We start from the raw sequence: 16,784 nt of genomic DNA on the forward strand, positions 1-16,784 counted from the left end.
ATTTCAAAAGTCAGGCAATAGTCTACAACAATAAGTCAAGTAAAAATGACTTATAAAACCAAAGGCCAGAGAGAAACAGCAAACAAAAACACAGGACTCCGATAACCTAATCCACTCCTAGCTCTCATCTGTGTTGTAAGTGAGCTGAATTCTGACTGGTTACCTGGGATGCTATAAATGGCAAGCACACCAGCAAGTGCGGCTTTTGCACTATTGGAAAAAGAAAGAAGCCAGCTCTGGTATATATATAAAAAAATCTTATGTTAAAATCAACAAAAACAAAGGAAACCTCAAGTTTTTGCTTGGCTGGTGGTGGCAGTTGGGGAGTTCACTAATCTTTTAGGAATCCAGTGAACTACTGGCCATTCACACCCAGGCAGGCAGCTTGCTTGTTAAGCATTCCTGTCCACAGCTACGTTCTCGAGATAGTGGAGTGCTTAAGTCATGGATGAAAAAAGCCTTGTGCACCTGCTGTAACAGGCCTAAAAGACCGAGTGAATGTGAATTACAGTTCCATGTCCACACTCAGATTCTTCACTTTGAGTCACGCACTAAAGGGAAGCAGGACTTCAAACGCCAAATTCTATGATGTCCATCTTTCTGTATAACATAAACATGAGTTCACTATAACAACTACTTTGATTTTTGTATTTTCCTACCTATTTTTACAACCTATTTATACATATTTGCCTAGGTAATTGTTACAATGCAAGAGTGATATGACAATTTTCATACACCACTTTCTGGCATATCATTTAGAAGCTTGGCAAGACTTTAAACATAGTCTCTAACTTAAACTTCCTCTTTGCGAATAAAGTAAAAACAAGTGTCCTGGCTAATAAGTGTCATCGAAGTAATTTTATGCAAGCGAAGGATTATGGTTTCTAAGAATTACTTAGTGCTTCCTATAAATTGATAGAATCAAGACTGTTTAAAAGAATGATTTTTTTTCTTATTTTTTGGCTGTTAAAAGAAAAAAACTAAAAAGGCGCTTGTCTGTGCTGCCTAGCAGCTGTAGGTTACCTCATTAACGTTGATCTTTGACTTTGCAGAAGATTCTAAAAAGGCACAGTTACACCACTGTCTTGCTAAATTCTGACCCTGTTCTTTGCCAACTACTCGCTCATCTTCCAGGTCACATTTATTGCCAACCAAAATCATCGGAACCTGTGGGGAAGGAAAACACAGAAAGTGAGTACTAACATACTTGTTACTTAGCGACTACCTGCCACCAATTGAAATGTATTGAGGACTATAAGCTTCGCCGAATGCTTAAAAAAGGGCTGTGCGTGTGCTGAGGGGAAGAAGGTGGATAGAGGCGGAAGAGAGAAAAAACATGGAAGAGATCCTACCATGTTGATCTGCTAAATTATTTTAAGAATATAATCCCAAAATTCTCATGTGAGCTACTATTAATAGCTGAATTGCAAGTAGAAACCTTCTGAAGGAGAAGGAGCCTCCTGCAGCACAGATAAGAATGTACTCACTGGGCCTAACTGTGGGTTAGGTGCTTCATTTCACGGGCCCAACGAATGCCAAAAGTTAAAAGGCCAATGTGGCAAGGCCAACACGGTAATAGGCTCTACTTCTACATCTGACATCTAGATGTGAGGAGGAAATAAAGCCGCAAGGCAGCTTTATGTCTTCGCATATCTTCCATAACAGAAATGCTTGGCTATGTCCACCCGCCAAACCCTACTTCCAATGAAACAGGTTGCTAACAAACTGTACAATGTTCTTAGTTCAAAGATATCTAGAGAGCAAAGTCATCTGTGAGGTGACGGACACTATACAAAAGTCAGGATTTAAAGGACATGGCGGATATCTAAAATAGGCAATTATCATGTGTTAAATGAAACACACTAGACACCTACTACTCCATCTTTTTTAGTTTATTATGCAGGATAAAGAGATTAACATTACCAGAGTTCAGTGATTTGCATGTAATTGCCTATGAAAACAGAACTCTCTTAGATAAATTAGTCATGGGAAGGAAGAGAACTATTCATTAGGTTACCGTTGGTCATGAGTCATATGGCATAAAGCCCTCCCCGCCTACAATACTACCCAAAGATAAGGTCCTGAACAGGTGCATATGTTCCCATTAATAATGACAGAGAACACACAAACAGAAAGGTACAAATGAAATTTTATATCCTAATTTATATAAAAGAAACTCTAGCTCAAAACTGGGGTGAACGTGTAAAATATACAATTCATCTTTGCGAAAAAGCATAAAAACAATGACGACCTTAGTCATCAAATAAGACAAAAATTCTGAAACAAAAATAAAATTAAAAGATATAAAAACCCAGTTAATTAAAATCTTTAAAATAATTTTAAAAACCTATAAGTAAAAACTATACCAGTAGAACTTTAGAAATATGAACAAATCATACGGTTCTCAATGATGTTCTCTGAACACTGTTTCTGACACAACTAGCACCTCTCAACGTTCGACTCGAGTCCCACTTCTACCGAGAATTCTGACTCCTCTTCCTCTGCTACTCTTATTACCCACAGAGACAACGAGCACTTTATCACACATGTCCTCCTAACCATCTCGGCATGTAATTTGTAGGTAAATTTAGAAAGTTAAAAATTTTTTTGTTCACAGGAGCTCTTTTAGGCATGTGGTAGACACCCTTCAAATACTCCACTGACAGAGAAAACAGACACTTTTTATTTGGCCATAGAGAGACAGCAGTATGTCTTATAGAGAGAAAAATACTTACATCTTCTGTGTCTTTAACCCGTAAAATCTGTTCCCTCAGGTCCTGTAAGTCATTAAACGTGGATTGAGCGGTAATAGAATATACTAGTGCGAACCCTTGGCCATTCTTCATATACAAATCCCTCATTGCTGTAAATTGCTCCTACAATAAAAAATATGCAATTATAAACATGATTTCTTGAACATATATTGGAAGAACTTAAATGAGAATAATCACAAGTGAGCTACTGAATTTCTTATTACATGCTATCATCATGACAGTGAACATAAGACATGTTCCACGGTTTTTAGAAACTCTGAGATAAATGTTCCTGTTGCTTACTTACGTGACTCACAATAATAACGATAAACTGGAATCAGGAGGGAAATCTTAACCATCTTAATTTGCTTTTGTGTGATTCTGAAAACTTTAAATTCCTTTTAATATACAGATTCTAAGTAAATTATTTTGATGGCTCTCCAATAGTAAGAAGCTGGAGAGATGAAGACGAATCTGGAAAGAAGTCTTAGGCATAACCAATGACACAGGCAGAAAACCAAGCCTCTCGGGATGAATAAAATTTTACAGAAGATAGTGACCAACTGAGTCAAAAGTTGCCGAAAAGTCACGGGAGTTGAGGATATATGCAGGAGATTGATTATAAATGACAGACTGTGGACTTAAAGCCGTGTGAAGAGGGGGTTGAGGATATGAAGGATAATTAAAGATATCAGGATAAACTGACTGCAGGGGAGTTGACGGCTATGAAAGGAAGTGAGCTGGGAAAATAAGAGGGCTGAATGGAGAGTAGGATGCTTAAAGACGAGATTAGGGTTCTGTTACAGCTATTGGGGCAAGCAGTAGTAGCATCATCCTTACCTGAACACAGGAGAAGGAACCCAACACACAGATTCCATAGGTGAACTCAACATACAATTTAAGAGTGATGTGTGGGCATTAAGTACATCATAGATGGTTTCATGCACATAAAAAATTTAATGAGCCCTACATTTAGAAAATTTATTCCTAAACAGAATAAATAATTACTTTTACTCAGAGGAATTATTCAGATAACAAAACCTATTCATAAATTCGAATCTACCAAAAAAAGAGAGAGAAAACATCCTTACTGTTCCCGCTGTGTCCAGGATTTCGAGCATACACTGTTGGCAATCTACTTCAACTTGCTGTTGGGTCGGGGCGGGGTGAGAAAGAAAAACATCAGAACGTCAGTCTGGTTTCCTCTCGCCTCTTCACTCAAAGTATCTATTAACAACTACAAAGCTTTTCTTCCGTTTGCTGTTTTGGTCAAGACTTAACTTAGTACTTAATTTAAAGAATTAAGAATCAGGCACATTCTAAAAATATAGAAGCCATGGCTGTTAGTACTGAGTTTAGATATTTTCTGACCACTGAAAACTTTTGAGTAATGACTTTTGTTATTGTTAGAAGGCAAATGGTCATACTCTGTGACTTAAGAAAAACTACAACAAACAGGTATACCAACAGAAAAAAATGTATAAAAATATGTATGTTTACATTATCTTCAAAGAAAACAAAGCACAAACACATTAAACAGCTCAAAATGTAGATGAGGTTTTGGGGTAAAGAAAATTCTGCCAACTTATGTTCAAGTTAAAAGTTTTACTGAAATGTTACACCTTAAATTTAATAAACAGGAAAAATTTAAGAGAGAAAGAGAACACAGAAGTGCTAAAATAAATAACAGTGAACTCATATACACCTTGAGACTTCTTCAATTTGTTTGAAAAGGCTGTGTGCATATGGTGAAGTTTTATAAAAGAAACTTGGCCTAAAAGAAGTAGCAACTATCAAATGTGTAGAAACTTTTTAATAAAGAAGGGATTAAGAAAGTATTCCATCTTCAGCCTTCTAGGTATATATCTCTGTTATAGTTAAAGCTTTAACCAGCAACTTATTTGGGAGAAATTTCAGTAATGTAACACTGTCTTCTAAAATTAACCTAAGGACTATTTTAAATTCTTCTTCTATTTCAGATCTGGGATTGATGAGGAAAATTACTGGCAGCCACAAATTCACTCTCCTACCATTTACATGGGGCTAATGTAAACAGAATGGGGCTAATGTAAATGGGCATGTTCAAAGAAAAAGGAAGTAAGCCTGTGGTTTCTCACTGTACCTATAGCATGATTTTGTATCCAACTGGCAGATAACAAAACTGTTCTGCCACTGTGGCTTGATGAGCTTAATCTCTTTTCTTTCTTCTGCTGTTTCTTTCTTTCTTTTTGGTATACTGTTGGCTACTAGTCTTTTTTAAAACACTGTCCCTCCCCCCCCACCCCCGACTATAACAGGTTTGAGAAATAAAATCATAAAAAACACTCCACAATTCTAGCTGGTCTTGCAATTAAATAAAATAGTATTTTTTGTAAAGACCAATGTTTTCCTTTTAAATAAGCTTTACTTTTTAGAGCAGCTTTAGGTTCACAGCAAAACTGAGCAGAAAGTAAGGAGTTCCCATATACCCCTCGCCTGCTCCCCGCCAGCCCGCCCCACCATCAGCACCCCACACCACAGAGGCACATCTGTTAGAACCAATGAACCTACACCAACACGTCATTATCGTGCCCAGTCCAAACTATATATTATGGCTTTGTTCTTGGTGCTGTACACTCTATGGGCTGGGGCAAATGTATTACAACATATATCCACCATTACAGTATCAATCCTACAATGACTTTTTATAGTCTAAAGGTCAAATATCTTTAAAGTTATCATATAAGTAAATATAACCTATCAGTCACCGGAAAATTTCGAGCATAAAAGTGATCTTGATTTTAGTTCACAAAGAGTTCATCAAAAATATACCTACTAATTATATGCAATTTTTCTACATTAAAAATATTCCCCATTGGAAAAATAAGTACATTAAAGAACAAATTACTAATCAGGAATAGAACACACAGCTCTCTGTAGCTAAATAGCATTCTATGAGAAATATTTTGTCTTGGTGAAACTTTTAAAAACAGATACAGAACATCTATATCATTTTTCAAAACTATTTTTTAAAAAGCCATTCCATGGATCAAGTATGAAAGTCATAAGGAACTACTTATAAGAATGTGCGTACACGTTTCACATTTTACCTTTCTGTAGGAATCTTCTATCGTTGGGTCATATTTTTCAACAAAAATTCCCTGAACGAACTGAACTGTCTAGAAAAAAAAAGTAGAAAAAAGTTAAGGACTTAAAAATCAACCCCTCTCGAATGTTATTTAACCTCACAATGTGGTAAAGATTAAATGAAATTATGTGAAAATTCTGGGTAAACATGTAAGTGTAAAGTATCATTTTTCAATAAGGATACACCCATAACTACGAGCACACTTATTATAAAAGGAGATGGACATGTTAGAGACTGCGGGCAACACCGTGGTGACATCATGCTGTCAAATAAATACTATACTGACGTTTAAAATGCAACAAAGATACGGTTAAGGACACAGAGTCTAATTTACTGAAAAATGAAAATTTATCAGTAAACTCCTATTACTACTTTCTGTATCTGTAGAAACTTTTATCTCATGCCCTTAAAGGACACGGTCAAAAAGTTCTAAATTTTAAAGTCTTAAAACAGTCTTTCTAATTGTGAGGGAAAAGAGTAAAAGAAATTAAAATTTATAGAATTTATTAAATTTATAATCGCATTCCAATTTCACATTCCCCCCAGAAGCAGTTATTTTTCCCATCTGCCAGCTGAGATCCAAACGTACAGCTTCCTTACTCTAAAGCCTCACTCTTGTCATCCTTTTCAGGTCATCTACTTTTATCTCTAGGATTCTGGAAGCACAAACTAGAAACAAGGTATTTTATCATTTGGTGAATGAAAAGAAGTACAGAAGATGATTGTGAAATATTTCCTGGACAGGTTCCAGTACACTGTTGCCTTAAAAGCTCAGGTAAGAATGTGGACCGAGGTGAGGTGGGCTGAGATCATCTACAGTTAAGTTACTCAGGAGTATTTTATACACAATCTTTGCTTGAGCTAAACAGATGAACTTGAATATAGTAAACTAACTTGTTTCTCCTACTGAGTGGCTATTTTTCAAAAGAAACTCAGGCCATAATCACACCAAAAACTTTATTTTTATCAAGGATCTAATCACTTCATCTTCCTACTACACTGTAACATAAATTTAAATATGAAAAACTTCCTAATATGCTTCAGACTAGAACAGAGGTTCTCAAAATATGGTTCAGGACAGAGGTATAGAAAAAAACTATTTTCCTAATAATGCTATGACACACTCTCTCATAAATTCAGTTTTCCAAAGGGTGTGTGTATATATATACACACACACACATACATACAACACATGCTATAGCAAGGAACTGGATGCGGAAGCAGGTATGAGAACCCAAGTGCTTTCTATAAGCCAAATGTTAGAGAGACTTGCAAAAATGAGACACAAGCTCATGCTTCTAACTCCTTTCTTACTAAAAGCAATGTTTTATTACTTCTCTGAATCTCATCTTCTCAGTTCTCAGGGGTATTTGATTCATTCAGACACTTTTATTTTATTCCCTTAGTTTTCCTACTGGATCCTCTTCTTCCTTCCTCACCTGCCTGTTCTGTAACAATTATTCCCTCCCACTATCTTTCCTCTCCACTGGACTGCTGCCTCCAGCATACAAACGTGTACTACTATCTCCCATCCTACCCACAAAAACCTCCTATAATTCCACGATCCCTCCAGCTTCTGCCCCCTTACCCTGATCCCTCTCAAATCAAACTTTTTCAAAAGTCTACAATGGTGGTTTCATTTCCTTAGCTCTCATTTACTCTTCAACCCACCCCAGGGTGGTTATGACACCATCACCTTTTTAAAGCTGCTTTTATCAAGTCCAGCTACTACTCCATGTTCCTATATCATCTTCCTCTTCTTTACTTGACTGTCAAGAAAAGACTCACTCTTTATATTCAAGTATAAGACATATTCTTCTGTGCTGGATCCTTTAATCCCACCTACTCTTTAAAGGCTGAGAGGTACTCAAGAACTCAGTCTCAAGTTCTCTTCTCTCTCCAGTCTCTCCCTAGACAACCTCGTTGTTCCTATGGATTTTTATTAACTATTTTATTCACTTTTGAAAAGGTAATTCATAGACTATGCCTCTCTCTCGCCTCACTTCCCTCTACTTTCTCCCTTGTTCACTCCTGCCCCAGAAACTGTGACCTTCCTCTGAGCTGTTTAATGCTAATTTAGGTTCACATGTCATAGGGGCTTAACAATCTGTACTTTTCTTTCCAAGTATCTCTCTCATTATCAAGTAGTTCCTTGTTTAATTACCTATTTATCACATCCTCCACAATAATGTAAGCTCTATAAGAGATCGTGATGTTTTTTGTTCACTGTTGTAACCCTATAGTCTGACACTGTAGAAGCTCAATAAATATTTATTAAAAAAATACAAATCATATATAAAAAATAATCTTCATTCCACTGAAGTCTGGAGGCTGGTAGGGCAGGACTTACTCCACTGGTACCTGTAATAATCATTCTCCCTTACTGGAATGTAAATTTCTCAGAAAAGAGAACAATCTTATTCCTCTTTGAATCATGAACACTATTAGTGACTGAAATAGAGTAGGTACCCAACAAATATCTGGTAAATGAAAGAATGAATGAGCCACCATTCTAAAACTACACTTCCATGGTTACTAAATGAATCCATTTCCCCTCTGGGCCAGATATTAGGCATATAAAAAATACTGCCACCTTTTCTCTTTAGTGAATAGAAGTTTCAAAGCAAGTAAATAATGTTCGTCTTGCAGTATCCTAATTAGTTATAGTTACATGGCTAACTTACCAGAGCAGACTTCCCCACGCCTCCTGAACCAAGGACCACTAGCTTGTACTCACGCATGATGTGGTCTGTTTAAATACTGACAATCTGAAAAAAAAAAAAAAAAAAATCAAAACTTAGTAAATATGTTAAGATTAGCCTAAGAATGAACAACTGTTACATGAAAATGAGATTTTGTTTTTTGTTTACTTTTCTCCTTGAGACTACCAAGGGGAGACAGAGACAGCACAGCAAAAGCATGCGCATTTTAGCATAAGTGCACAGAATGACTGCCGAGTACTCCAAGTCATTAAGGTTCCTCTTTGACTAGCATCGGTCCGCCTGTTCATGTTACTTCTGAGAATGTTTAATCAGAAAATAAGATGATTAAAACTAGTGGTTATAACTATAGTCATGAACACAATTATTTATGAAGCTATCATTTAAACAACGTGTGTACTTTTTTGAAAAGTTCACTCATGAGCTTTAATGTACATACTATTTCATTCTCTTAAAATATCGTAGTAATTCTATACTATTTTGTTCATTATTGTATTAGAGCTGAACCATGTAAAATGTTACCTTGTAACTTATTAGGATACAAATGGAAGAGTGTCGATGAAGTGTTAAAACTCTACAGGTAGGTATTAGTAATAGACTCCAGAAGGCCCAAATTTCTAGAGATAAAAAGTGAATATAAACTTTTTCAACTCTAATTTTCAACTTTTAAAACTCCAATTCTCCAGTGCTATCTTTATTTATTTATTTTTTTGCACAAGTCCTTGAAATCAGGAATGGACTTTCCATCCCACAGGAACAGCTGAAACACCAGACGAAAAGTATGAAAAAGACTGTTTTCAGACATTGGACAATAAGCAGTGTAAGACTCTGATCTCTGAGAGGTGAAAAGAAAACAAAGGGAGACCTATGACCGTCCTGGCGAGGCCCCGCTTGAAGGCACTTTCCAGCCTGTGGTGCAGGGAAGAAGAGCTCAAGCAGCGACCAGCAGCCTGCCAGAGAGACTGATGCATAGAAAAGCCCATAATCCGCATAGGGGTTCACCTGAGCCTGTGGCCAATCATTAAGGCAGGTATGCAGGATGAACTCCATGAGGTAAGACAAAGAAGAGGGATCTACAAGCTGAACAATTCCCAGAATGCTAGGAAATATTGGCGTTCTGACCAGAAAAGTCCTCCTTGCTGAAAAACAGGCAATTAATTCATCTGAAACTCCAGAAGATTCACACTTGAATGGCAGAGGTAAAGATGCTCTAGAGTAAAAAGATATTCTAGATGCTTCCTAATAAAGCTTAAAAACAAGCCTCAAAAAGATAGTCAATCCACAGGTAACTCAACTGCTTGCCAGAACAAAATCCAAAATTCAGTAAAAGAAAAATTTGCCATTCAACAATGTAAAATTTACAATGTCCACAGCATCCAATAAAAAATTAGTACTCATAAAAAGAAAATGTAACCTGAAAACGGGGTGAAATGAGACAATTGTAACAGTCTCAGAAATGAGAAAAAGTAGTAAGGACTCTAACACTGCTATTATAAATATGTTCAAGGATTTAAAGGAAAATGAGAAGAGAAATGGGAGCCATAAGAAAGAATCGAAACCAACTTCTAGGGTTTGAAGAAATATACATTTGTAAAGGAAGTATCAATGAATACGATTAACAATATATTAAATACCACAGAAGAAAATTTCAGAGGCACTAGGATGCAGCTAGAAAAACCGTGATTAGAAGGAGGGTAAAGAGGGGATAGGAGGGGGAGGAGGGAGGGAGAAAAGAAATAAGAAAAAAGACGAGGAGAACCGCAGAACAATATCAAAAGTATTTTCCACATTTGATAAAAAATATAAATCAAGAGATTCAAGAATTTCAATGAACTCTCTCCTCAGTATAAATACAAAGAAAAGTACAAGGCACCATATTCAAATTCCTGAATAGTTGTCAAAAAGAGAAAATCTTAGAAGCAAGAGAAAAAAGTTTAGATACCAAGGAACAAATTCAAGAAAATATGTAGACTTTTTGAGAAGCTACTCAAGACAGAAGAAACATCTTTAGATGCGTAAAGGAAAAAGGGTCAACCTAGATGCTAAATACGATGACCATTCTTCAAAAACGAAAGTAAAAGATTTTTTTTCAGATTAAAAAATACGCTAAGCAAAATAAGCCAGGCAAATAAGAGCGAATACTATGTAATTCCACTTATATAAAATTCTAGAAAAGGTAAACTAAGTTACAGCGCCAGAAAGCTGCGTGGGACCAGCGGTGCCAGGGCAGGAGCGATGACCACAAAGGTGCTTAAGGGAACTTTCTGGGGTGATGAGAAGATGTACCTCGACTGTGGTGGCTATTAACGGTGTGTGCATTTATCAAAACTTACCGAACTGTACATTTAAAATAGGTAAATTACATTATATGTATATTATAGATTAACACAATTTAAGAAAATTCAATGGGAAAAAAAGGAAAATTTCTCAGAATGCCAATTATATAGTGTTATGAACTGAATGTGTCCCCCATAAATTCTTAAGTTGAAACTCTTCCCCTAATTGATGGTATTAAGAGGTGGAGCTGTTGGTAATTAGTATTAGATGAGGAGGGCAGAGCCCTCAAGAGTGGGATTAATATGTATTTCCCAGCAACAAGTAGCTCATGGAGGAAGAAAAAACAACTACCACACGATGTGAACAGTTACAGAGACAAAACTAAAGGGTTGGGGAGGGACGGAGGAACAGAGGAGAGTGCAAGACAGGTTTTCAATTTGAGTAGCATAAGCGCTAAGTGAAAAACTGAACAGGAATGCTCCAGGTATGCAGGGAAGGTCGCTCTAAGCAGAGGAAAGAGCTTGAGCAAATACTCTAAACCATGAAGCAGAGAAGCTCCAGGGAATACCACATAGCTATAGCTCGGTGTGGAAAACGAGGCTGCGCATGGAGCCTGCGTTCCTCTTGCAAAGGCACTTGTCATGTTAAAGAGCTGACCTTTTATCTAGTAAGCAATGGAGAGAAAACACTGATGTTTTAAATAGTAATACAGTTAGATACACATATTCTGGAAAAGTAATACTACATAGACAATGGACTGGCGGAGACGAGAGGCAGGGAGAACAGTTAGGAAGCTACTGTAACATCTCGGGTGGACGATGACACAGTGGCACCAGCACGACGGCTGAAGAGGGGACGATGGCGCCTGAAGGTAAAACTGAGCGGACCCTGTAACTGCTTAGAGGTTATTATTAAGTGGAATGAAGATGAGTCAAGGATAACTCCTGGATATCTAGCCTGGATAAATCAGGTGGCTGGTAGCATAGTTCCCATTAACAGGAAATACAAAAGGAGGTTTAAAAAGAAAGTTAATACTTTCTGCCAAAAATTAACTTTGAGATTCCTATGGGAAAGCAGTTAAAGATATCTGATATATATTTAAAAATCCAGGTCTAGAAGTTCAGTAGAAAGCAGTGGGCTAGGGGTAACAGTTTCAAAAATCGTTGTTATAAAAGATGTTAGTAGCTGAAACCACAGCAGATGAGATCAACCAAGGAGCATGGGAAAAAAAAAAATACTATTAAACGCAAGTGCATATGTTTGACCCAGACAGATCCCCAAATTCTAATTCCCCTTCCAAGCCCCAAGTGATTCTCAGTTTGAGGACTGCTGTCATTTTAATGAGATGTGAATTCATCATTTCTCTAATCCAAAAAATACATTATCTTTCAAGAGGGAATCCTATTATAGCAAGGCTCATTTGTACCCCCCAAATTGCCTCCTAGGGCAATAGAATTTGAGGAAAGCACTCTAGACACAGCCAAATTATTCTGGGTATTCTGTAACAATAAAGTATTTGGCCCCAGTTCCTCAACTCAAGGGGTAAGATAGTCAAGTTTCAAAGACACTTTTCTATGTATAGAAAATTACTCTCTTTACACATAACAAATACCATGGCTCGTGAATGTAAATCCACATGCACATATGCAAACACAAGAATGATACAGCTAAGAAAACATTTTTTACAATCTTTTTTTTTTTTAAAAAAACATTTTAAACGGAAAAAAAGAAAACACAAATACCCAATAAAGAATAATGTAGATTAATATTTTCTTTTTAAAGGGGTTAGTTCTAACTTATTACTGCCAAGTTAGAAAACCACTATGTTCTTCCAAGCAAATCCCATGCCTTTTTATGGAGATCTCTTGTGCCCTGCGCTCCCAACACAGCACGAGAAAATTTCTCACTCTGGTTAAGATTTCCTGACAAATAAGGAGGACAAGAATAAACATTACACAATGTTTAAATTTAAGTTAATCTTGAGTCCCTGACATTATGGTCTAAAGTTAAAATATACTGAGTTTTTCATTCTTCCTTCAGCAAAAGTAATTCTAAGTTTCACAAAATAACCTAACTTGATTGTCTTTATGACATAAATTGATCCCAACTTTGCTTTTAAATATTTAAACTAATTACAAGATGAAATAGTTTCTCCTGCACAACTAAACTGACAAAACAAAATTTATTAAAGGAAATTTAGTTCTGACAAGAAATTTTGGCAAAAAAATTATTTCATATTAAGAAGAGCTGAAGATAGTTTCTTAACAAGTAGTTATTTTCTTGGTTATATTTAAATATTTACAGAAGCCACGAGTATTTTAAAACTGACAACTGACCACAACATGCTGAGAGTAGGGTGGGGGTAAGTATAAAAATCATGGTTTAAGACTTAACTTTCTGAAATAAAGAACAGTGTTCATCACAGTACATCATAATGGAAATTCAACTTTTTTTGTAACATGAAATCACATTATTTTCCTGTTGAGAGAATCTTCTTGATACTTTTCCTTCTTGTTTTTCTCCAGACTAGTACTTTGAGGAGGAAGATGTATATAGATGTATAAAATGATCAGACATAATGTACTTGTAAATGAAGTTTATAAATTAGTCTTAACACTCTTAAAACCAGGCATGCTCAGCCCACCAGTACTCCTACCCTTTCCCACAATGAAAGGAGATAAACTCCTATACATAGATGTTAACATGGACTCTTAAAAAGAGCAGAAAATTAATCAGATTTGAGGAAAACAACTAGACAGAGCCAATAAATTCAACAAATAAAACAAAAATCAAAGAAAACGCCTTTGATTATAAAGTAAATGTAACAACCTTAAAGAAACTTGTGAAGTTGCCAAGTCTATGTAAAAGACACACTGGAAACTTAGGAAATAAAATATTACCATCAAAAAAAAAGTTCAGTAGACAAGTTGAAGAAAAAAATGAATAGAACTGAAAACCAAGTTAGTGAACCAATATACTGAAACCACCCAAAGAATGCAGAACAAAAGGACAAAGATGGAATGTATGAAAGAAGATGTAAGAAGGATATATTCCAAGTTCTACCAGCTAACTGACAGGAAGTCTAGAAATTGAACAGAAAAACAAAAAAATAATAGGGCATTTCCAGAGGTAAATTAAGAAAGTTAGGAATCTTCAGATTTAAAGTGTCCGATGAATACAGTCGTCATTATCATCATCAGATTCACAAAATGAAAATAATGAAGTTGAAATTTCAAATCACTAAAAGTTAAGACAAAAATATTAAAAGTTTCTAGAGAGAAAAAATATATTCCCCTCCCCTTAAACGTGCGAGGGTTTAGTAAAATAGCAGAAGTGATGTCGTCTGATTCCTGATGCTAGGGCGGGTCCCAGAGCTGTGCAGCTGTCCTGACGCTGCCACTTTGGAGACCACAGACACAGTGGCCTGAGGAGCCCTCGCTGACTGAGTCCTCTCCGAACCATGAAGAGTCAAGCCTTCCGGATGATTCCAGAGAGCACCACCTGGGGGCAACACCCTGAGAGACCTCAGGCCAGATCCGCCCCGCTGAGCCACTCCCTCATTCCAGAGTCAAGAACTATGAGCAATGACATGTTAGTGTTATAAGCCACTACATTTGGGAACGGTTTGATAATTAAAATCAGAAGAAAGGAAAAATGGACAAACTGAAAATAAATGAAAAGATGTCACACAATCCAAATACATCATTAACTACATTAATAAGTATTCGATAGGAAAATTACAAGGCAAAATATACAAGGCAAAAGTTGAATATGTAGACAATTTGACCAAATAATGAATCAACTTAACCCAACAGATCTATATAGAACACCACACCCAATGACGGCAATTACACATATTTTTTTTCAAATGCACATGGATCATGTACGAGAACAGATTTTGCTGAGCCACAAATCAGGTCACGACAAATTTCAAAGGACCGAAATCATAGTATAGTGTATATATATTCTAACCATCATGCAATTAAACTAGAAATCAATACAACTACCAAATCTCAAAATGCCTGTAAGTAAAACACCACAATTCTAAATAACACATGGATCAAAGGAGAAATCAAGATGGAAAGTAAACAATTAGAACTAAATGATAATACATATCAAAAACTACTGGAGGTGGTACTCCAAACATAAAAAAAGGAAAATAATTCAAGAAATAGCAAGGCGTAATAAGAAATCATGGCAAGTGAATAAATCGGTAAAAATTATACCTAGAACTCTATCACTGTAAATACATACAAAAAATATGGAAGTAAAACTCCATGATTATCTTGACATTTAGGTTTGGGAAGAGTTAGAAAGTAAAGGCATGTTAAAGTTTTTCTCTTGCTTAGGTAAAGGATGAAGATATTGAATCTACATATACACATCGAAAAAAATCTAAACATGAAAAAGATAATGTCGACAACTAGATTATAACTTAAAAATTACTAGAGAAAAAATGGCAAAAAAACAAAAACAAAAACAAACCCTGACTAGTTCAACCAGTTAAAAAATAAAAAATAAACAACAGGAAAGAAAGGTAAACAAAAGATAATAGGAATAAGACAAAACATATCAGTAGCCCTAATACAATAAAAAAGAAATCCTTCTATATCCTAATTTTGCAAACCACAAATGATTAACAACCTTAAAGAAACTTGTGAAGTTACCAAATCTATGTAAGACACATTAGAAACTTAGAAAATAAAATATCATATTCATTCTCTCTCTCTCTCTCTCTCTCTCTCTCTCTCTCTCTCTCTCTCTCTCTCTCTCTCTCTCTCACACACACACACACACACACACACAGAGTAGATGGGCTGATAAGAAAAATGGATATAGCTGAAAACCAAGTTAGTGACTCAATATACTGAAACCACCCAAAGAATGCAAAACAAAAGGAGAGACATGGAATGTATTAATGAATTAAGAAAGATAAATTCCAAGTTGTACCAGCTACAAATTCTCAATCATAATCTCAAATATCTCTATTTGATTTTTTTTCACATCTGGATTCTGCTTAGATAACTGTTAGATCTTCTTGTGCTCTTTTTATATTAGTTGAGACATAGACCAGGTTGCTTAATAAGAGACCCTAAACTTTAACAAAATTCAGGTATTATTCCCCTCTCATGTGTCAGTCAGAGGGGACAGGACAAGGACTGGACCTGCAGCTACGCAGTCTGCGAGAGCTGAACTCCTCGTCCTTGTCATCCTTAGAGTATTGCCCTCTTCACATAGCTAAACGCAGTTCATCACTATGTCCACACTCCAGTCCCCGGGAAGGGAGGAGGAGGAGGGAAAGGGACACCTCTTTCCTCGCACGGGCATGATTTTCACTTGCATCCAAATTGCCAAAACCCTGTCACACAGTCAAACCCTCCGATCACAGGAAGACAGTGAAACGGAAGCTGTAGCTGGACAGTAAGGCAGCCAAGGAATATATCCGCTGCTGAGAAGGAAAAAAGAATCAAGGAAAACTAGCAACTTCTGCCACAATTTTCCAATTCTCTTTTCTTCTCTTACATATTTTCCATCCTTGTCTCTTCATTTTGGTTCATTTATCTTTCAGATCATCTCCTACTTCAATAATTCTCTAGTCTATTATTAAAACTACTGAGTTTTACATTTTTTAATTTATATCTTTCATTTCTAGAAGTTCCTCCACACCTTCTCTCCCCAAAGAGTCTCATTCCGCTTCTCATAAGCAGCACAGCGAAATGTTGAAAAGCCTGCAATTAGGATCCACACTGCCTGGCCAGAATCCTGCTCTGCCATGTACAACCTGACTACACCTTTTCTTCCTAATGCTGAAAACTAGGAATGCTTCTAATTAACGGAAGGGAGAATATCACAGTATCCAAAATGATCCCACACTCTGTGACTCTGGGTACAGCATGTGCTCTGGAT

General features: G+C 36.3%; 1 protein-coding gene across 2 annotated transcripts in view; it reads right to left on the bottom strand.

Moving 5' to 3' along the window:
- Positions 1–16,784, bottom strand: part of RAP1A (RAP1A, member of RAS oncogene family) — a 58,559-nt gene that overhangs the window by 7,958 nt on the left and 33,817 nt on the right. For both annotated transcript variants that reach the window (XM_016124376.2, XM_016124375.2), the window contains 5 exons: positions 8,565–8,648; positions 5,843–5,911; positions 3,845–3,901; positions 2,736–2,876; positions 1,024–1,167 (listed from right to left, as the gene is read on the bottom strand). In XM_016124376.2, coding sequence (XP_015979862.1) covers positions 1,024–1,167; positions 2,736–2,876; positions 3,845–3,901; positions 5,843–5,911; positions 8,565–8,621 — 468 coding nt within the window. In that variant the 5' untranslated portion in view covers positions 8,622–8,648. The remainder of the gene's footprint in view (positions 1–1,023; positions 1,168–2,735; positions 2,877–3,844; positions 3,902–5,842; positions 5,912–8,564; positions 8,649–16,784) is intronic.

Source organism: Rousettus aegyptiacus, unplaced genomic scaffold (assembly GCF_014176215.1).
Source record: "Rousettus aegyptiacus isolate mRouAeg1 unplaced genomic scaffold, mRouAeg1.p scaffold_m13_p_17, whole genome shotgun sequence".
In the NCBI taxonomy this organism is placed as follows: Eukaryota; Metazoa; Chordata; class Mammalia; order Chiroptera; family Pteropodidae; genus Rousettus; species Rousettus aegyptiacus.